The sequence below is a fragment of the Parasteatoda tepidariorum genome, chromosome 6 (genome assembly GCF_043381705.1).
Source record: "Parasteatoda tepidariorum isolate YZ-2023 chromosome 6, CAS_Ptep_4.0, whole genome shotgun sequence".
Classification (NCBI taxonomy): Eukaryota; Metazoa; Arthropoda; class Arachnida; order Araneae; family Theridiidae; genus Parasteatoda; species Parasteatoda tepidariorum.
This window is the reverse complement of record NC_092209.1, coordinates 15,674,086-15,697,951: the sequence shown is the minus strand read 5'-3', so window position 1 is coordinate 15,697,951 and position 23,866 is coordinate 15,674,086. Positions and strand designations below refer to the sequence as shown.

Sequence of the window (23,866 nt, the reverse complement as noted above, 5' to 3'; positions counted from 1 at the left end):
AATTAAATCTTAACAAAATGTGCTGAAAAGAGTAACGAGAATTTTAAAAACAAAATCTTTTTTTTAATCGATTTTTAGGAAGAAACAAAACTAAAATGATTCAGATAGATGTATAGGACTTGTTAAACGAAGTGATAGTGTAATGAACCATCAAGTAATTAACAAAAAATTGCTGTTTTATGCTCTACACCCGTTTTCTTTTCTGATACAAGACCAAGCTGTCTTGTTCTTCAATTCCCCATGAAAATAATAGAGGTACTTTTCATGTTTCAGGATTTTTTTCTCCAAATTTTGAAAAAATATATCCATCTTGATTGCTAAAAATACTATATTGACAACACGTGGTGGTATAATCTTTAGGGGCTGCTAAAGAGATGTTTCATTCGCCAAATGCTTGGCGATGGATCCATTCTTTTCTTTTTCTCGAAATTTTCATTTTGGACGCGAGCACTTGATTTCATGTCAGGACTGATTCGCCAAATGCTTGGCGATGGACATTTGTTAAAATTCAAGAGTCCCCACTTCAAAGATCTATTCATAACAATACATTTTCCCCTTTGACACATTGATGGATCATATCTATTGTTATGACCCTCTACCCCACCTTCAGGTTGGAAAATCCTAGGATGGACAGAGCACAGCCCATCCTACTGGCCAGTTCAAAATGTACAACACGCATGCGTACCAGCAGGTGCAAAAGATTCAACTAGTTTAATAACTTTGAATTTATTACTAACAGTAAGTCTTAACAATCAATACGAGACCTTGCTATTAGACTTTTCAACGTTCTTGCCATGGCTGAAGACCTTAATAATCAGGATGATTATTATTGCTTAGACCTTCTAGACTGGTTTATTGCTAGATCTTCATATAAATATTTTACCGTTGACGAAAAACGCTTTCTTCTTTCATATAGAGATAAAGCTAATAACATTAGAGATACTACTTTTAATGGCATATTGCATCATATGTATTTCAATGTTGTATATAATAAAGGGGAGACTATTAACATTGTCCTAAAAGTGATTAAGGAACTTAAATTGGATCTCTGGACTATGTTCGAGGAAAAATTTCCATCTGAGGAAATCGACTTTTCTCAGGGTAGTCTCGAAAGAAATTTCATAGCATTCATCAGAATAACAGAAGCAGGAGCCTCAAACAGAACAACAATAATAGAACCCCTGTTTCTTCGGTCCTACTTTGACGAGTAAGTTTTTATTTTTATTACTTTTCTGCTTAAATTTTTTTGACTTGTTTGTGTTTTACCCTTTATTGAAATAATTAGCGTCATTATCTAAATCTAGTTTTATGATTTTAAGATTCATAGCGCTGAATACTAAGAAATATAATTTCAAGACCAGTAGTAGATTTAATATAATAATTTTAAAATAAATGCAGAGCTAGTGCAACTTTTAAATCTTTTTAAAGCTATAATTAACGAAAATTGCACTAAATTCTTAATATTAAAATTTGAAAACACCCCTTACCATAACATTAGGGTGTAGTGCATTTGCTTATTAATCTTAGTTTATTATCATTGTTTTTAGAATGTCTCTGATTCCTTAATATATTCTGGAACAAACAATTCTCAATATTTGACAGCAGACACTTGCTTCCTTGTAATTTTTTTACCCATTTGTTTTTTGCTTTTTTTTAATCAAAGTAACGTTATACTTTATGAGACAAAACTCCTTATTTTCATATTTATTTTTAATTTTCTGCTTTAATTTCACTTATTCTCGAGTAATTTTTTTTTTTACATATTCTCTTTATAGATGCATGATAGGCATAGTTTTTTTAAACTTCTTTGTCTTTCTTTCACCCGACTATTTTAATTCAAAATAATCATTTTCGTATTCTATCAAACAAAATACATAATTTTCAGATTTCTTTTTTTATATATATGTATTGTAGAGATTTTTTAAGCTCCTTTTTCTTCACCCACTTTTTTTCATTCAAAATAATATTTTTTTATTTTATCATTCAAAATTTTCTGATTTTTTTTTAAAAAAACTAAGTAAATGCATTGTACAGATTAATTCCTAAACTTCTTTTTCATTATTTTGCCCATTAGTATTAGTTCAGGATTACAATTTTGTATTTTATCAAACAAAATTCATATTTATTAGGTGTTATTACAATTTTATATATTTTTACATTTACCTATTTTCTATTTATACGTAAATATGTCGTAGATTTTAATTATTAGCTTCTTCATCTTTTGTAACTAATATCTCTCAGATTGAAATAATATTTTTTTGTATTTCATCAAACAAAATTTCTAATTTTCTGAATTTCTTTGTCTATATTTGTTTTCATTTTTTAATTTTTTATTCTTGTCTTATTATTTCGCATTATCTCTAAAGATGTGTCGTAGATGTCTTTCTCATGCTACATCGTTCCTTCACCCATTTGTTTTAATTCAGAGAAATATATATGTTTTTTAGCAAATAAAATTCATTAGTTTAAGATTTTTTGCGCTTATTTTTTATATTTTGCCCTTTTTTTTTGCATCTTTTATAAGCGATTTAGCGTGTTGTATATTCATCTATAGCTAAAGCAAGTGCTTCACGTTTATTGTTTGGCGTCATTGGGGCATTAGAGAACCATTGTTTTTTTTAAAACTTTTCAAGAGATTCATTTTTATGTTCTTTTTCCTTTGATTGTCCATTTATTTTAATTTAAAATAATAATTTTGAACTTTATCATACAAAATTGGTAATTTTTAATTTTTCTTCTTTTTATAATATTTTTTTTAAAAAAAAAATTTCCGTAGATTTATTGTAGCAGTTCTGCTTATGCCTAAAATATTGTCTAAATTCAAATTAGTATTTTCCCTTTCCGAAAAAAAATATTTATCGGCCATTTTTAGAGAAAAACATGTTCACATTGAGTCAAAAAATCCAAGAAATAAATTAATGGATTCTGCACAAAATTTTAACGTTGTTAAAGATTTCTATCTGATCTAAAATGCTTTTCTTACATTATGTATCGAAACAATGTACGTGATATTGTAACTGATTTTTGAGTTCAAGTTATTGACATGCTGTTCTTGAGTTTTATTTCACTGAATATACAGATAGTTGGGCTTTACATAGACTTTTTTTTTCTTTTTCCTTTATATTTTATGTCGGGATATTATATTTTATATCAGATTGTCTTGCTGATGTATGTTTTATGGTTCCGAAAATATTTTCCTCATGTTTGATATTACAAAGATAATTTAAAATTTAACTAACATAAAACACATATTCTACATATCAAACCCAAATTGCCGCTGTGAGTGTAGGTTTTCAATTTTAAGTGTAGACTTTCAATTGACTAATTCTGGTTGCTTTTTTAAACCGAGTAAGTTTTTCTAAATGGAATATACAGTTATTGTTTTATATTTTACTCAAAGAACATTAGGGGTACAAAAATAAATTGGACAAACAATTCTTTATATAACTTTATAAAAGATAAATAAATTGTCATTATAGCAAATAATAATAAGAGCATGCTTCTTATAAATAATAAATTTTAATTTGTTATAAAGTAGCCAGATTTTGCAGTGATGTCGAATCATTATCCCATTCCAACAGAAGCGATTGCCTTAGAAAGACAAATTTTTAATGTAGAACGATTGTATAGAGACCAGACGTACAATTTCAAACAGTTGTTTTCTTGCCTAAACAACTTTAAAATAGCGGTTCCTTTGCTTGTTTTTGTAAAAGGTAAAAAAAATTAATAATAATAATTGCGTACACTAGGCAATAAGTAAAAAATTAATAAGTATAATTGCGTATACTATTAGGTATTTTATAATTTGTGTGGGAAAAGCTTACAAAAAGAGAAAGGAAGCCAAAAATTAAAAAGAGATTAGTTAATTTCTATTCTGTGATGCAATTTCTTTGTTCGAGTATATACAATATATCTTATGTATAATATATACGATTTATAATTTCTTCAACCCGTAAAGTTAGTAAAAATTATGGAATTATCAAGATAGCTTTTTTTCAAATATTCCACGAATATTTTTTTTTTCCTTAAGAAAAAATTAAATTTTTCTTCCTGTATATATACATATATATACACTGGTGTGCGAAACTTAAGCAACCAGTGGCGTACGCAAGGGAGGGGCTTAGGGGTTTAAACACCCCCCTTGAACTCAGACAAAATGGCAAAAATAAAAATTTTAGTAGAAATTACGCGAGCTATTATTTTTTAAGACAATATATTTTTATCTGCCTTATGCCTACTTTTTTTTTCTCACGGTATTTCTCAGAATACTGAAAAAACATTTACTATAATAGGGTTGTGCTTTCGAAACCAAATTCAAGTGATACTGTTACGGACTGGTTCCTTTCTGTCCTGCCAGTATAGTTTTGGAGACTGGCTGTCATTCGCGAGATCTTTACGCAATGATTTTGGAATCCTAGACGTTCTGTCGTCTTTGAGATAATTCGAGAAATTTGGAGATGCGGTGAAAAATTATATAAAAGGGGGAACGGAATACAGTGGATGATGTAATATCAAATGATTAGGGGCCCCCTTAAAATGGATTTTTTTTTTGAAAATAAATTTTAAAAAATTAAGAAAAACAATGATTTTTTTTAAAAAAATCTATTTTAAATATATATTAAAATTTTTTCAAAATGTTATGATTGAAATTTAGTTAACAAAATAAAGATTAAATAATAAATTAATTTAACAAAATAAAGTAAAATTCAATTTATTATTATTCATTTTAATTTTAAACATGCTTTCTGAAATGAAAAGATATATAGCATTTATTTCTGTGCCAATATATATATTTACTGTTCTTGGATCTTTAGGATGTCAAAACGTAAGAATTTAACAATTTTTAATTATTTTGAGAAAAAATCACGAATGAAAATCACTGAAATTAGTAAGGTGACAGCATCTAGTATCAATGAAAGTTTTTCTGTTGTACAGAAATGTGATACTTCCGTTGAAGAAAACGTTTCTAGCATAACAAAATCTGATGAATGTGAAAGTGGCCCTCAAAGTGTTACTTCCCACCCATATGACATTGGACTTTTTTCAGAAGATATTACATTATGTTCTTAAACTTAAGAAATCAAATCAAAATTTAACCAAACAATGTTGTCTAAATAAAAAGTCAAAATTGTCTAGCTGTCTAAATTAGGGAAATAATAGTGCTTTATTACAGTCTCGAATTTCTTTTAGTAGTTTCAGAAAATTATGAACATCCCCCTAGAAAAAATTCTGCGTACGCCACTGTAAGCAACAAGTGGTTTTTTGGCCAAAGCTCCCCAACAAAGTGTAAGATAGCCATGTAATTGCAGTATAATATGCATGTAATTCAATAGAAAGATTATTTGTATGCAAATTTTAGAAATAAAACGTCGTAGGTGATGTAAGTGTACGTAAACCTTGTGGGTCGGCGCGCGCNAAGTGCATATTGCATGCGTGTATTATACGCGGAAATAAATATGCCCTTTGACTGTCCTAAGTCCATTAACTTTATAATTTGACAATGTTCTTCCAGGTAAAGTACCGTAAATTTACGTTATAATTGCGTAAGTTTAGCATATTAGAGTGTTTTTACTGGCAGAGTTCGTTTACAAACACAATGTTTAAATCTGAAACCAAACTATTAGTATTAGTGGATATATCAATTCCTGCTTTCTGTCGCTCACCAACTCTTAAAGATTGTCTCGCGATTACTCGCCAACAAGATCGGTGCATTTGAAGTGTGGCTTGATATAAAATAGTCCGATATTGTCTAAAAACCTCAATTGTTTTGTTCTATTTCAGCCCTAAACTTTAATATGCAGCAAAATGGAGAAAAAACAATAATTCTAGCAACTCCTCCATATATAAATCCAAATTAAATCGACGTCACAGAAATAATTGCAGAAATCATATTGTAACAAAATTGTCTGCAAAAATAATGACTAAAATTAAAATGTCATTAGGCGAACACTCTAACTACACATTCAATTCCATACTAAAAAAATCTCAAATCTGTATATATGCATATAATGACGGAATTTATGTTTAAAAATTATTTTACGGACTCAAATAAATGCTGATTAGTAGCTCAACGTGAGTGATTTCCTGACATTGTTGCAGGAACGGAACATGCTAAAATGACCATGTATACAAAAAAGTACTACTATAGTTGACTGTTGCTCACGTTTTTTATCTGCAAGGCAGTTTCGATAAAGGTTGAAAAAGACATTTTTAAGAAACAATCAGTCTTAATTTATTTATAAATTACCACCATAATACCATGATTTCAAAAATATTTCGCTTACATTTTTTTAACTTTCATTTTTACTCTATTACCTTGTTACTCAGTTTTTAACCTATATAACCTGAAAAAACCTTAAATTACAGATTATTTTAATTCATGTCAAAATATGTATTATATTCAATTAATAAGTTTAAATTCAAAGACGTTTAATAAATTTTAATTTAATAATTGCAATGTTAATGTTTAATATAAATATTTACTAGTTAAATAAAGTAATATAGTAACTTGGCTTACATTTTAGATTTATTGATGTTATTGTACGAATCTTCATAGTATGATGATTTATTACAAAATTAATTTTCATTTAAATCTTACCAATTGTAGACTTTTCATCAAAATATCCAAAAGAAAGCCAAAAGAATATATATATATATATATATATATATATACTTAAACTACACTTTAATTTGTTAATTTTTCAGTATTCATTAACTTTAAAAATTTCTTTCATAACATGCAATATACATTAAATTCTAGAATTAAGAGACAAATTTTTGAAAAAAATATTTTTTTTTCCTCCTAAAAAATATTTAAAATGACAATTGAAAATAATGGTTTAAGAAGTCTTATATTATATACTTTTTAAATAGAGAATTTTTTGGTATTCATTTTATTTTTTGTTTTATGTTATTGGCAATTAGCATAATGTTTCAAAAATTCAGATTAATGAAAGTTTAATTCTCTCAAAAATGTGCATGCGTTGCCACCCCAGAAAGAAACATTCTTAACTTCCTAAATATTTCTTCCATCCATATCAAATCAATTTTTTTGTTTAAGTACTGTCAGAACACAAAGTCCATAAAAAGTTAATTTCAGAAATAACGCGAAAATTACCCAGTGCATAGCTTCAATGAAATATTTCTAATATATAAAAAGTATGAGAGAATTGGCAAGTTTCCGATCTTCAAGAAATTTGGCAGGATTCGATGATTTTTAGATTGATTCCGAGAAAAGTGGCTGATCAACTGTTTCCCTTCTATTTCAAAGATAATCCGTACATTTTAGCATATTGGAGATTACCTCATTATGATTAGTACTGAGTTCGAGGAAAGAGGATGTCTTAAACGAAAGTCATTCATGTTGTTATCCTGTACTACACAGTGAAGAAAACTAATCTCCCTGAATTACTTTTGGTTAAAAGGAGGGTTATTAAATATGTTAAATACTATATCAATATTTTTCTTAGTTGAACTACAAGATCAGACACAAAAATGAATTGCTTCTGAAAAAAAAAACTTTTATTTCGGATTCTTGACTTTGAAATACATTGAGTACCTATCATCTGAGATATATTGTCCTAATAGTTCAGTTGTTAAAATATCACATTTTGAGATTTTTATTCTATATCTAGATATTTTAGGAAATTTTTGTTATTTTATTCTATTTCTAAAAATTGAATTGGAGGCACTCCTGTCGAAATTATTGGGGCCAAATTTTAGGAATTCCTCTCCATTTTGACTTTTCTTACTTTAATTAAGAATTCAGATCCCCATGAAGCAGAACCAACTATAATTTCGTGTTGGCAATCACTTTTAAAATGTATTGAAACACAGTAACGTTTCTTACACGCGTTTCAACAATTGAATAAGAGTCTATTTATTTACACTTTTTTTTTTACTTTTTAGGTTTTTTTATGATGAAGAAGGCTACGATACGTGGGTGGATAATTGGGATGATATGTCAAGAAATCCTCTCAACTTCCGTGCAATTCAGCTTCTGCATCTTTCTGTGTGGTTCACTTATCTCGATGAATCTGAATTGACTGAAATGGCCGTGAGAGTACTCTGGAGCTCTATCCCAGATGCCCTTCTGACCAAGGCCGATATTTTTAGACTTTTTAAGGGGATCAATCCTAGATACTATCAGAAGATAAATGACATATGGCAATGGTACTGCAATCTAATAAATTATGAGGAAACTTCTGATAAGCGTCCAAGATCTCTGAAACACCTTTCAAGATGCATCATCAGAAACAGATTAAGAGACAACTTTAAGTTGCCCGAAGGAGTGGAAGAGCTGGATGTTCCCAAACAAGTCCAGAAGTATTTACTTCTAAAAGATTTCTACAAGATATATTGAATACTTTAACTTGGAATCATTTATTCAAATTATTTCATGAAAGATGTGAAGGACTAATCTCGAAAGGATTTGAATGTTTTAATTATGATTTTTCCATGTGTTATTTATTCCTATGAACACTCTTTGCGCTATTAGTTTCACTGTTGTGCGATTGGGTTTTGTGTGCGACTTTCAAATAAAAAAAAATTATTGATTGCTTCTTTTATTTTTAGTTTAATTGAAGTATGTACAGGATATCTGCCACATTTTAGATTTTCAAATTTATGACTTTCCATGACTATTTCCAAGAATTTTTCATGACTTAAAGAAGTTACTATTTTCTCCGACAACAACACAACAATACATTTAAAAAAAGCATTATAATAACATTAATTGAAATGATGGGTATAACAAAAACTGTCAAACACTGCATCTTCATATTTATAGACTTTACATTTCAAAAAACAGAGTAAAGAAAGAGTTGGAGCAATAAACTAGCTGGAAAAAAACACAAAGGAAAATATTTCATTTTTTTCTGCGGAATTATATTCTAAAGATACTTTTCTTGTTCATCGGAAAGGGAGGAAATACTTCTCATTTTTCAGTTCTCATTTCGGAATTTAAAAAAAAAATTCACCAATGACTGGCTTGCTTTTCAGCTGGAATTTTAAATTGATAAAATAAAAAATAAAAATAAAAATAACAAAAATCCTGAAATAACAGAAGTTTAAAAGATTATTCGCTCTAGAAATGTTTTTTCTTCCATTTTTTGAAATAACACCATAATTTTTAAAGAACATGATAAAAAACACTTTGTCTTTCAATAAAATATGACTGTGAGTGGAGATTTTGTTACAAATTCAGATATTCGGAATTGGAGGGGGGGGGGGTAAATTCCATTTCAAAATTACCGAAATACTTGACTTTCCAGAAGCGTGGATACCCTGTAACAATCAAAATTTATAAGTTTCTCATGAAACAAAACAGACAAAAAGCCAAATGTGCACCTTGATGAAACCATATCCAGTAGCAAAGCAGATGCATCCAAACATAAAAATTGGCAAATCTAAGTTTGCTGTACTACGACCTATCTATATTTTATGCGTAGATAAAATGTGTATGTGCTATTTACGAAAATGTGAATTTGCTCTTAAAATCACAGTTGTTTGCCTAATAATTACATGGAATTACTAAATATGGCGACTTGCGACAATTGAATTTTTTATTTTATAACCGTCGTTTAACAGCCAACCCAAATTCGAGCTTATGGCTACCAATGCTCAACTCCGTAGACTTGTAATTTTGAACCCAATTGAAAAGACAAGAGAACTCCTCGATTAGTTCCCCAGAGGTACTGATTTGTAGTGGAAATTTGGAGGACTTTGTGACCCGACATATTTAATGTGAGAAAGTTACCATTTAAAACACAGCGATTCCTTTGATGCTGCAATAGATAGCTTTGCAAGTGTAAAAAGTTCTAGGAAAAAATTGGGTAGTTAATTTAGCTACCCAAGTAACTGAAATTAAGAAAGAAAGAAACAATGCACTTGTTTTTTTGCTTTTTAACACAGTCTGGTAAAGTAATATAAACTTTTAAATATAACTACAAAGATATAGCATGGGTTTCAATTATAGCAGTGCTGCCAACTCCTACTTTAAATAACCGAAGAGTCATCAGAACTACAAAGATATATCAGTGGTATTTCACTGTTAAAGCTTTTTGTCACATTTGTAAGACTTCCTCTTTGTTACGATGCATTATTTGGATTTACAAAAAATATGTTTGCTATTTTAAAAATCTTACGATAATTTATTTTACCTTGAAATGGGATAATTTTTAAAAAAAGTAACAGATAATGTTTAGGATGGTCCAAATCACAGAATTTAGCATAAATTACAGTGCATGTCAAAAATGTAGGATTTTATTTGTCCCCTCTGTTACAAGTACTTTTAATTAACTGTAATTTAGTTATGAGGCTCTTTTATTGCTTTATGCCAATTAATTATACATTGCTCTCCTAAAGTAGCATATTTTAGTAGAATTTTTGGTTTCAAAAATATTTAAAGTATTTTTTAGAATTAAATACTTGTGTGATTTCCCCTCTGTTACGCTAGGAGAATTCTACAAATACTTTAGCCTAAATATTAATTTGAGGCAATAAAATACATTAAAAGAGACGGTGAACCGTATGGTCCAACCTTCATATATATTTCTGAACACTTTTTAAAGGACGATATACACTTACACGACACAAAACAGGTTTTAAATTCATAAGCAGTAGAAATAATTAAAACTGCAATTGATACACCTTTATCTAGTAAATTATTATCTATTATTTATTTTATGAATCTTAACCGCAAAAAAAATCTGCAGAGAAAGTTAGAATAGAACAGAACACTATCCAGTGTTACACTATCATCCAAGGTAGCAAAAAGATATGATCTAATATTAGAAAGATGCAATGTAATACTGTTGTGCTAGAATATTTATTTTATAAATCTTAACCATAAAAAAAATCTGCAAAGAAAGTTAGAATAGAACGAAACACTATCCAGTGTTGCACTATCATCCAAGGTAGCAAAAAGATATGGTCTAATATTAGAAAGATGCAATGTAATACTGTCGTGCTAGAATATTTATTTTATAAGTCTTAACCATAAAGAAAATCTGCAAAGAAAGTCGGAATAGATCAAAACACTATCCAGTGTTACACTATCATCCAAGGTAGCAAAAAGATATGATCTAATATTAGAAAGATGCAATGCAATACTGTCGTGCTACAAAACGCAAGACTAATATTGCATAGGATTAAATAGTGTTGGATCTAACATTCGAACTTTTAAAATTATCATCTATTTCATTACTTTTGGTACAGCACCACATTTTTGCGAAAGGGCATCCCATGTTTTTAATAAATAAACATTTATTTATTAAAGAAAACAATAAATTAAATATTATTTAAAATATCATTTTTAGCTAATGCATTTTTATGCCAGAAAACGCAAGATAATATTAGTGACAGTTCGCGAACGATACAACTCAAGTGTTGAGTTGTAACTTCATGATTGTTTACAATCGCCATATTGTTTGAGAGTCGTCCGCCAACTTGAATTATTCATTTAAGTACGGAAGGTATTTATGATTTAGTAAATTTTTTAAATTTCAATGATAGTTATATGAAGCATTAAAGTATTATCGTAGACAGTGTTTTTCCTTTAGATAAAAATCTGTTAGAAAAGTAATATAAAGCAAGATATGTTAGAGAAGAAGATGTTGTAGAAACATTCAGTGTACTTAATCTTGACCACTTCATCAAAACTTTTAAGAATTAATTTAATGATCTTACATCTAATAAAGTAAATAAATATTATGATATGTAAACATTATTGACTATGAGTAGTTTGCGCCTATAGTTGACTCCTCTGTTAAAATGGTTTGTCTAATAATAAGTACTGTAATTAGTTCAAAATATGCTTGTAAAACAACGTTTACTTAGCTATTCGTCAGTGACAGAAATTTTCTGCACTATTGAAAAAGATTATAAATGATTGTCTGTTAACAAATTTGCTTTTTTAAGACAATTAAAAATTAATAATCAACTACTTGTAGCTCAGTTAAAACCAATACAATGTTTAAAGTTTAATGCGAACAATATTGTTACTGTATTAAAATTTCATTTTTAAAATATTGTCAAACAATGAATTAAACATTTTTATTTAAATTTCTTGAATATAGATTGATGTGTATGTTTTTGAAGCATCGTTATTTATATTAATTTGTAAATGATTAAAGTATTAAGCAAACAATTATATGATCTATTAAAAATGGTGTTTATGGTGAATGAATAGCAAGGCGGAAAAGTTGCTGCAAATTTTTTTTTTTAGGACGTTTAAAAAAATCGAAAATTTCCTGTTGACTTCATATAAGCTTGCGTGATACATTAAAATTAAAAGAATTGAATTTGATATATTTTCATACCAGAATATGCCTAAATGTTCACTCTAACTGAAATGTAGACCTGAAAAATTAAATTTTCAGTTAGGAGCCTGGTAGACTATAATGTTTTCGCAGCTACTTTTTCTAAAACCTAATGAGTTGGTATCAATATTTCCTAAAAAGACGCCATTTAACAGCTTCTTTTATTTTTTAATTATATTATATATTTTTTAAAACAATTCCTATTAGAAATAATCTAAGGCTGTAAAAATTTAATTAAACAATGAAAATAATAAATGTGTGACAAAATTTTGTTAAGCATACTGACTTTTAAAGAACGTTATGTAAAAATATTTGGGAGGAGCAAAATATGATTGATGTTACTATTTTGGAATATGTGAATTGTTAAAGAATTCTCCTTCTACATGTTTGTTTCAACCACGAATTGATGGATTCTTAGTTCTCAAAGTATCTTGGAACATTGATGTGCTCACACATTAAACGACTTTTTAAAAAAGCAGTTTTTTATTTAATACTCTTCGCCACTTTTTTTGATGACTTGCCACATTGCGAGTAGTTATTTTCAGGTCTAATAAAAGGGGTTAAAGCAGAGGTCGCCAAAGTGGTCTATATAGACCTCCAGGGGTCTATTTAACAAAAGTGGGGGTCGATCTGAGCCAGGGGGTCGATCCGAATCGGAAGGGTCGATTGGGGGTCAAAGAAAAAGCAGTTCTTACTACGTAAATCACACATATCTAATTGAGTATGTAAAATTTGTGAATTTTTTTTATAATTGACTTAATATCAGTTTCCTTATAGAACATAAATTAATAAACGCATCATCAAAAACGTGGACATCAACCTGCAAGATGAGTTTGCTGAATTATTATCGGATCTTGAAGCAAAGACGCTTTTTAAAAATTTAACAATAAGTAAATTTCGAACAACTATAAATATAATGCAAAAATATGTAAAACTTTATGAAATAGCTCAGCCTTTTTAAGCTAGCTTTTCCAAGTTCCTATATGGTTGAAGCCGGTTTCAGTCACGTAAATTCAATCTTAACTAAGTACAGAAATAAATTAAATGTGGAGTTACGAGGGGATTTAAAATTAAAATTGACCAATTTTGAACCCAATATAGCGAACCTTGCAAAAAAACACCAGGCACACTCATCTCATTGGTTAAGAAGCAATAAATCTGTAGTTACTTTACTTATTATTTCTCCTTACAATAATTAATTATTATTTAATAAATATTGAGGTATTTAAATTTCAAGATTAATATATTTTTCATAATACTATTGTTACACAATGTACTATTACTTTAATAAATGTTTAAACCATAAAATAAATGTACAAACACAGTATCTAATAGAGTTTTATCTTAATTAACAGAAAATTACTTTTATGGGGGTCGATGGAGATTTCGAAAAATTATATAGGGGTCGATGATCAAAAAAGTTTGGCGACCCATGGGTTCATGGGTTAGAGTCCCCTTGCCGTCAATCTAACCGTGGAAGATTCTCGTGGTCTTCCTCTCTATGTAACGCAAATGCGGGTTAGCTCCATCAAAAAATCCTCCACGAAGGCAAATTTCTCCCAATATTCGATCCAGGAGTTCCCTTGTCTTCTGGATTAGGTTCAAAATTTCAAGGCTACGGAGTTGAACATTATTAGTCGTGAACCCAAAAATTGGGTCGGCTGTTCAACAATGGATATAAAATACGCTTAAAATATGCTCAATAAATTAATGTGCAAAACAGTTAATCAATTAATAAACTAATTAATAACTAATTAAAGAAGTTAATAAAAAAATAGTTATCATTGATTTTCACCACCCAGTTTACATATTATTTTGTGGAAAAAAACCGGAGGTGTATTTCATGTTTCTTTCGCATGTTTGATAAATAAATAATATAAATAACACAAAAGTCGTATAAAATGACATTCCTCGATAAAATGAACAATGAAAATTAAATATCGTATGAAATATATGACAAATCAGAGTACATAACAAATCCTAAATAGAATTTTAAGGCTTAAAACATACTGATTTGTAGAACTGTTTAATTTTAATTAGCCTCAAATTGTAAAAATCATAATAAACACTGTCCCTCTTTCATATTTAACACACATTCAAACTTTTAAAATGAATTATTATTATTTCAATGTAGTATTAAGTTTAAAACATCTACTTAAATATACTGTAGTGCGTGCTCTTTAATTTGTATTTGCATTTTTCAACATTCCGCTTTTTTTATTTGTTTATTATTTATTTCAAATTAATAATACTACAAGAGTGATCTTTTTCAGGTGGAGAAAAATACAGCAATTAGGTCTTAGTAGGCACTACAAAGAGCGAGGTTCTCCAATTGGAAGATGGTTGAGCTATTGTTTTTGTCTTACATATTTAAGCCCAGAAGATGTCAAAGTGGCATTTTTTTTTTATCAATTGGGCATCAGACATCAGGAGTGATGGAATTTGCTAATTATTTAGCAAAAAACTACATCGACGTAGATAATAACACGCCGTATCCTCCTTCCATGTGGGCAGCTGACTCTTCTGATCTGTGGCGAACAACTAATTCTTGTGAGAGTTTTCACAGCAGGTTTAGTTCATTTTGTGGAGCAAAAAGCCCTAACATCTTTCTTTTCGTCAAAAACCTTAATTTCATACAAAGTGATACCTACATTAGAATAAACACTGCCGAGGCAAGTGGACCTCGAAAAATAACAAAAAAAGAACTATTTATTAGCGAAAAAATTTAAAAAAGGAAAAATAGGATATTTTGTCTTTTTAAATGTAGTGTCATATAAAACAAAAACAATTTAAAGAAAAATTTGAACAAAAGTAGTTAAAATAAATTAAAGTTAAAAAGAAATTTGAACAAAAATAGTTAAAATATATTACAGTGAGAAACTAAGGTTCTATTGATTCTACTTGAATTGAAGCATTTGCCTTCAAAACAAAATAGATATTTTTTTAATAAATATTAATTATTTTAATTTTTTGAAGAAGATAAAGATTTCAAAATTTTTTAATACCGCTCTGTAAATCATTTTAAAAACAGTTTCTAGTTTTACTTTTTAAACTTATTAAAAAAAACAAAATAAACGTTCTAAAAATGATGAAAAAATTAGAAAATGAAAAAATTCGAAGGAGTGGAAAAATTAAGTTAGGGAGGGAAACGTAAAAAATAATGAAAGAATTCAATAAAAAATTTTGAAATAAAGGAAATCAAATTTTGTTAATAAACTAATTATTAATTTAATTTTGTTTTTGTTAATAATTAGACATGCTGTACAATCATAATATAAGATCAAAAATATAGGATAACTTTTTATTGCGATTAACGAATATTTAAATTATTAGCGAATATAAAAATTAAGCATATTGTTTCGAAATGAGCTATTTTTAAGTATTTAAAAAAAAAGAATTTTTGTTTCCAACTTTAGATGAAGTAAATGACATTTACTTTTTACTGTAAAATTTCAAACCATATCTCAATTTCAAGCATAAAAAATTATAATATTTAAGCCTATTCAATATTTTTATGTTCAATAATTAAGTAAACGTAAAAAAATGTTCATTGAGTGTTCGTAAATTGAGTAAAACAACTTTATTTAATTTCTGTAATGCCATTGCTATTTCATATTATAATTGTAACTTGAAAACTGATATATATTTGGTAATTTTTTATATTTTTTGAAATATTATTTATTCGTTCTTTTTTCTCCAAAAAGTAAGAATAGTTATATATATAAAAAACAACTTTGTCAAAATACCCACGAATACAAATATGTCAATATGTTTGTTTTTACATTTATACTAGTATTTGTATATATTATCATATAAATATTTTTGTTTTTACATGTTTGTATTTATTTTGTATATATTTTTGTTATCTCTTATTATCTCTTTTTTTTTTCCTTAATAAATGTTATTTGGATATTATTTAGTATTCATTTTGAAAATTATCAACGAACTATATATATATATATAATTTTTATTTTAATTTCAGTATTAAACATTTCATTTGATTCTTAAGAATTTAAAATTGAAGAAAGAAAGCATTATAAATAAATACCAAAAACTTTTTTTGAATTAAATTTCGTTAAACTCACATGTCTCAATTCCATTCAATGTTCGCTAATAAGGTTTGGATAGTGATGATTTTCAATTTTCATAAAGAGAATCGATTTTTAAATCATCTCTGAGATATTTTTCTATTAGCCCTTTGGAAGAGTAGAACTGACTTATTAATGGCATTATGGCTATTATTCTTTAATGTCTTTTAACTTTTTTTCATTTAAATAATCCATTATCTTAGCCCAGAAATAAGTCTATAAAATAAAAAGATGTACAGAACGTTTTATTCTGAATAACTTTTGATCCTAAAATCGAAATATTCTGAACTAAGATGCAATATTCCTAACATAACGAAAGATATTCTATATAACAGTGAAGATGATAATTTAAGTTTCAAAGCCGCACACAAACATGACAAGTACGATAAATTTGGAACTTTTTTTTAACAATTTTAGTACTATTTTAATATGTTTCATCTCGCTTTTAGAACAAATTAATATAAATCAAAAACTCTCTACATTTATTAATAAAATTCCTTCATTCGAGGATTAAATCTTATAAAAAAAATATAATAAATAAACAAATTAATAAGAATTAATAATTTTTTTTTCATATTTTTATTATTTTTTCAATTTAAATAAGATGATAATATCGTATGTGGCAAAGATACCATTTCAATAATTTCAATCTCAGTATTTGACCATTAAAAATTACACATTTTTCTAAAATATATGCTTTACAATGAAAAACTGTTAAAAATACTTTCACCGTAAACTTATTTTAGAGTAAACATATGCAAACAGTATTTGATTCCCACTTTGGGAAAATCCTCAAAATTAAAAAATAATATTTAGAGGTTCACATTTCTAATATGTCTTCTAATTAAACGAATTAAACCAAAACTTATCAGCTATTCCCCACATAAAGAAGAATCTTACTTTAAATCCGTCCAATTCTGCCCCATTTAAAAAATTTTATTTATCATTTCTCATATAATATTTAATATTTATTTACTTATTATATGTGCTTGGAAATAAAACTTTGATTCCAAATTATGGAAATAAGTTTCTATCAATATCATGCTTGTATAAACAATCGGAAGAATTAAAAAAAGAAGAAGAAAGGAACGAGAGAATATTGCGAAAGAATATCTTTTGGCGAAAAACAGCCAATTTTGTAGCTACCCTTTTAAACTAGTCTTTTTGAAATGTACTTCCTACTTTCTTTCCCCTCCCATGACGAATTTTGGTGAGGAGGAGATTGAAGGGGGTAAAAATTTTTGCTCAGTTCAGGCTCAGCAGGCCGTAGAACGCTCCCCTTCTTGATTGTCAAGGGGTGAATTGTAAAGAATCTGGTTTGAACAAATAGAAAATTCCAAAAATTCAGCAGGTGGCCAAGTTAACTAGTTGTAAAGGAAGCTTGGGGAACAGAGACAAAGCAAGGCTTGCCAGGGAGGGGGGAGTATAAGATAAATGATCTGCTTGACATTTATTAGAGTATAGTTAAAAGTGATTAGTATAAAGGAGTGAAATATGACACATTTTTTAGGAATGCATTCATTTTCACTCCCAACACATACAAGTTTAAAGATGGAGGACTGAAAAAGATATTTAAAGAAATGAAATTTGAGTCCACTATAACCGAGTTTCAAGGTTCTAAGCTGTTCACTATAAGCGTTAAAAATAACGTTATTTAAATAGGAGTACGGATGGGACCGCTAAAAAAGTTCACTACATCCGAGTGTTCACTATATCCCAGGTTCACTATAGCGGGGTTCGACGTATTTACTTGCCAATGAGAAAAAGTTTGAAAATATTGTCAGAAATGCTACCAAAATCAAGCGCATCTAGCTGCTACAATTAAATGTTAAATTTTAAATGTTTTTATTTAAATTTAATAAAATGCATTCTGAAAAATACATCGAAAGTTTTTATGCACTAAAGCTACATTAAACTTGTTTTGCAGTGTAGAATAAGAAAACCTAAAGCGACAACTCCAAATTTTGACCTGAACAAACTCAAGATTTTCCTTAAATCAATAATCTTCTGAACAGGAATTTGATGAATAAGAATTGGTACTTTTCATATGTTGTATAAAAAGAGTTTTTTAAACAATATTGCGTATTAAGAAGATTGGTAAAATACGGTAATGCATGTTTAATTTTTTTTAAACTTATTTCAAAGTTTTTGAATTTGTTTATTTTTTTCTGGCTAGATGCAGTGTAAAAGTACATCAATGCAAAAAAGTTGCTAAAAAACATAATTTTCATTAAAATGTCCAAAATCACTTATAAAAATATAGATCCTTTAAGAATACATCAATTTGATATGGAAAGATTCAAGCGAAAGGATTGTTCTTTAACGAATCACATATTTCAAAGTTACAACATATAAATTAAATGTACTTTGCTTCCCAAAATATTTTTAAATAAAGTTTTTTTTAAAGTCAGTATATTTAACTAAATTTTATCTCATATTCATATTATTTTTTTATGTATTACATTTTAAAGCCGTAATTTTATTTGTCTTATATATATATATATATATTTTTTTTTTTNTATATGTGACCTAATTTCATATAACAGTAATATAAATATAAGAAAAGTTTTCGAAAATTAGCCTTTAAACAAAAATGACCTAAAAATATATTATAGACTTATTAGGTTATTGTGTCACACATTTTGAATTTCTTTGTCTAAATATTTTTTTTTTCAATTACAGTTAATTAGCTTACAAATCTAAGTAACCATTACTTTCGTTATGATTAATCATAATCATATTAATCTTGCAGTTTCTTTTATAAAACTATAATAATTTTGTGTTTTAGGAAGAAAACTCCTTCTTTTCTTTCGAATTAATTAATTTTTTTGTTGTTGAAAAATTAGGACGTTTTGAGGGGGGGGGAAGAAAATGTACAAACCACGTGGGTTGTAAGTCAAGCGTACTGGGGGAGGAGTCTACTAGTCTTTAGAAAAGGTGACGGCATACATGCGTTACATATGACGTGCGTATAACGTTCAATCCTATTGGCTTGTTCAAAATGTACATTGCGCATGCGTACTAGCAGGTTTAATAACTTTTGAATCTATTACTAACTGGAAGTCTTACCAATCAATTCTAGGCCTTACTACAGCAATGGCTGAATACCTTGCTGATAATCAGGATGATTATTATTGCTTAGACGTCTTAGACGACTTTATTGCTAGATCTTCATATAAATATTTTACCGTTGACGAAAAACGCTTTCTTCTTTCATATAGAGATAAAGCTAATAATATTAGAGATACTACTTTTAATGGCATATGGTATCATATGTATTTTAATGTTACATATAATTATGGGAAGACTATTGACATTGTCCTAAAAGTGATTAAGGAACTTAAACTGGATCTCTGGACTATGTTCAAAAAAAACCTTCCATTAGAGGGAACCGACTTTTCTCACGGTTGTCTGGGAAAAGATCCCGAAGCATTCATCAGAATAACGGAAGCAGGAGCCTCTAACGGAACATTTCTAATAAAACACCTGTATTATTGCTCCTTTAAATGGTAAATTTTTATTTCCGTTACTTTTCTGCTTAATTTTTTTTAAATTTTTTATGTTTTACCTTTTATTAAAATAATTAGTGTCTTTATCTAAATTTAGTTTCATGATTTTAAGATTCATAGCGCTGAATACTAATTTTTTTTTTTTTTTTACTTTTAAGACCAGTAGTAGATAGAATATAATAATTTTAAAATAAATGTAGAGCTAATGCAACTTTCAAATTTTTTTAAAGCTATAATTAATGAAAATTGCGCTGAATTCTTTATATATTTAAATTTGAAAACGCCCCACCATAACATTAGGATGCAGTGCTCATTAGAGTGTAGTGCATTTGCTCAATGATAATAGTGTATTATTATTGTTTTTAGAATATCTCTGATCCCTTAATATATTCTGGATCAATTAATTCTCAATAATTGACTTCAGGCACTTGCTCCCTTGTAATTTTTTTACCCATTTGCTTTTTTTTTTTTATCAAAGTAACATTATACTTTATGAGACAAAATTCAAAATTCTTTATTTTATTTTCATATTTACTTTTAATTTTTTGCTTAAAATTTTACTTATTCTCGAGTCATTTGTTTTTTTTTTTACATATTCTCCTTATAGATTCATAGTAGGGACAGTTTTTTTTTTAACTTTTTCGTCTTTCTTTCACCCGATTTTTTTAGTTCCGAATAATGTTCTGAATAATGTAAAAATTTTGTTCTGAATAATGTTCAGACTATTAATAAAAAATAATAAATATTATTATTAGGTGCCAAAAATTTTCGATTCGTTTCAAAAGTTCTCCTGACTTGGCGAAATGCATGAAAACTGCAATTAATATTAAATAAAGGAGCCCAAACTTCGATCTAAACAAACTGCTACGTTAAATTCCATTTTTTATTTTACGCACTGTAAATAATATAGCATAACTTTAACAATAAAGGAAAAGAAGCTAAAATTATTGAAAAAGTTAATTTAATTTATTTAATACCAGTTTTAGTTCATTTCCTAGTGGTACTTTTATTGATTATGATTTATCTAGGAATATTAAAAATAGTAAAGATTAATTTATTGTTACTGTAGTGGATAAAGTTTCAAATAATTTTTGTATTATGTGTAAAAAAATTTATTATTGGAGAATATAACGCAAATATTAGTGGAAAAAGTAGCTTGAGTGTGGTAAATTTCACGTGTCATGCTAGATATACAATTTAATGATGCTGACATTGATCAGCATTACGCCAGTTGATACTGAATATAGTTAGTCCTTATTTTGAGTCCTTATTTTATTTATATTAGTCCCTGTTTTGAGGACATGAACGATTCTACGAATGTATTTTGCTTAATCCAATAACATAAAGACACACTCAGAGCATTCAGGATTCTTTCAAAACGATCCCTCAGAGACTAATAACAGGGCCTTCGATATTCGACGGGTAAGGAAGGGGGTATGAAATTCACCTAGGAGGAAAGATGAACCAATATCCCAAGGAACCCTTCCGGTCAGGCACCTCCTGATGACGTCAGATACAACTGTCATTCTATTTCCCATTTTCTTCATAATTTTCACTGTTTTATTCCTGCTTTTGGTAAATATATTTTTTTAGATTGGGGCTACATCTCATATTTAGAGAGTCAAAGATTTAAATTCGTTGAAAAAACGGTATGTTTATTCTGATGGAAGTACGTTTTCGTGTCTGATTCTCTAACTAAGTAAATTCGTACATATTAGCATAATGGAGGTCACCTCTTTAAATCATTATGATTAGTACTGAGTTCGAGGAAAGAGGATCACAATAACGAAAGTTATTCATGTTGTTATCCTGACAGTGAAGAAAACTAATCCCCCAGAATTACTTTTGGTTAAAAGGAGGGTTATTAAATATGTTGAATACTATATCAATATTTTTCTTAGTTGAACCACAAGATCAGACACAAAAATGAATTGCTTTTGAACAAAAACACTTTTATTTCGGATTCATGACTTAGAAATACAGTGAGTAGTGTAATATATTGTCCTAATAGTTCAGTTGTTGAAATATCACATTTTGAGATTTTTATTCTGTTTCTAGATATTTTATGAAATTTTTGTTATTTTATCCTACTTCTAAAAATTGAATTGTATGCACTATTGGGGCCATATTTTGGTAATTCCTTTCCATTTTGACTATTCTTACATTAATTAAGAATTCAGATTCCCATGAAACGGAACCAACTATAATTTCAAGTTGGCAATCACTTTTAAAATGCATTGAAACAGAGTAACATTTCTTACACGCGTTTCAAAAATTGAATTAGAGTCTATTTACTCTTCTTTTTTTTACTTTTTAGGTTTTTTGATGATAAAGAAGGCTACGATGCGTGGGTGGATAATTGGGATGACATGTCTGGAAATCCTCTCAACTTCCGTGCAATTCAGCTTCTGACTCTTTATAAGCCGTTCGAATATGCAGAGCACGAAATGGCCGTGCGAGTACTCTGGAGCTCTATCCCAGATGCCCTTCTGACAAAGACCGATATTGTTAGACCTTTAGAGGGGATCAATCCTATAAACTATCAGAAGATAAATGACGTATGGAAATGGTACTGCAATCTAGTAAATTATGAGGAAACTTCTGATAAGCGTCCAAGATCTCTGAAACACCTTTCACGATGCATCATCAGAAACAGATTGAGAGTCAACTTCAAGTTGCCCGAAGGAGTGGAAGAACTGGGCGTTCCCAAACAGGTCCAGAAGTATTTACTTCTGAAAGATTTCTACACGATAGATTGAATACTTTGACTTGGAATCATTTATTCAATGTATTTCATGAAATATATTAAGGACTAATCTCGAATGGATTTGAATGTTTGAATTATTATTTCCATGTGTTATTGTTTCCTATGAACACTCTTTGCGCATTAGTTTCACTGCTAAATGTAAAATATTTTTTCTTCATATTAATAAACAGTGTACGATTGATTTTTGTTTGCGACTTTCAAATACATTTTTTCGTATTGATTGTTTCTTTTATTTTTAGTTTGTTTGAAATATCTATCTACATTTATAAGTTTCTGGTGAAACAAATCAGAGAGAAAGCTCACAAAGCCAAATGGGCACCTTGATGGAAGAATAGCAAGTATCAATGCAGATGCATCCAAACATAAAGATGAGCAAATCTGAGTTTGCTGTACTATGACCTATCCATATTTTATGCGTAGGTAAAACACCATATAGAATGTGTATGTGCTGTTCACGAAAATGTGAATTTGCTATTAGAATCACAGTTGTTTGCCCAAAATTACACAGAATTACTAAATATGTCGACTTGCGACAATTGACTTTCTTTATTTTATAACCGTCGTTGAACAGCCTACCCAAATTTGAGTTTACGACTACCAATGTCCAACCCCGTAGCCTTGTAATTTTGAACTCAATCCAAAAGACAAGGGAACTCCTCGATTAATAACCCCAGAGGTATTTATTTGTTTTGGAAATTTGGAGGACTTTGGAACCCGGCATATTAAATGCAAACCAGTCACCATTTAAGACGCTGGGATTCTTTTGATGTTGCAATAGATAGTTTTGCAAGTATGAAGAGTTCTAGGAAGAAATTGGGTAGTTAATTCTGTTACCCAAGTAACTGAAATTAAGAGGGAAGAAACGATGCACTTGTTTTTTTTAAGACACGGTCTAGTAAAAGAATATGAACTTTTAAACATAGCTACAAAGATGTAGTACGGGTTTCAATTAGAGCAGTGCTGCCAACTCCTGCCGAAGAGTCACTTTTAACAGTGATATTTCCTTTTTAGCTTTTACTTTAAGACTTTTAACTTAAGAGTTAAGAATTTAACTTTTTATCAACTCTGCTACGATGCATTATTAGGATTTAAAAAAATATGTTTGCTATTTAAAAAGTCTTGTAATAATTTATTTTACCTTGAAATGTGATAATTTAAAAAAAGAAATTACAGATAATGTTT

The 23,866-nt window shown here is 28.6% G+C and overlaps 2 protein-coding genes across 2 annotated transcripts; both read left to right on the top strand.

Annotated features, from left to right (window-relative positions):
- The first annotated feature begins 584 nt into the window (after positions 1-584).
- LOC122270595 (uncharacterized) lies at positions 585-8,567 on the top strand. Its single transcript, XM_043048565.2, has 2 exons — positions 585-1,207; positions 7,909-8,567. Exons 1-2 carry the CDS (start codon positions 795-797, stop codon positions 8,360-8,362), a joined length of 867 nt encoding a protein of 288 aa, XP_042904499.1. The 5' UTR covers positions 585-794; the 3' UTR covers positions 8,363-8,567.
- A 10,872-nt stretch (positions 8,568-19,439) lies between these two features.
- On the top strand, positions 19,440-22,865 carry LOC107443401 (uncharacterized). Its single transcript, XM_016057253.3, has 2 exons — positions 19,440-19,917; positions 22,235-22,865. The coding sequence occupies exons 1-2, from the start codon at positions 19,505-19,507 to the stop codon at positions 22,674-22,676; spliced, it is 855 nt and encodes a 284-aa protein (XP_015912739.2). The 5' UTR covers positions 19,440-19,504; the 3' UTR covers positions 22,677-22,865.
- The last annotated feature ends 1,001 nt before the right edge of the window (positions 22,866-23,866 follow it).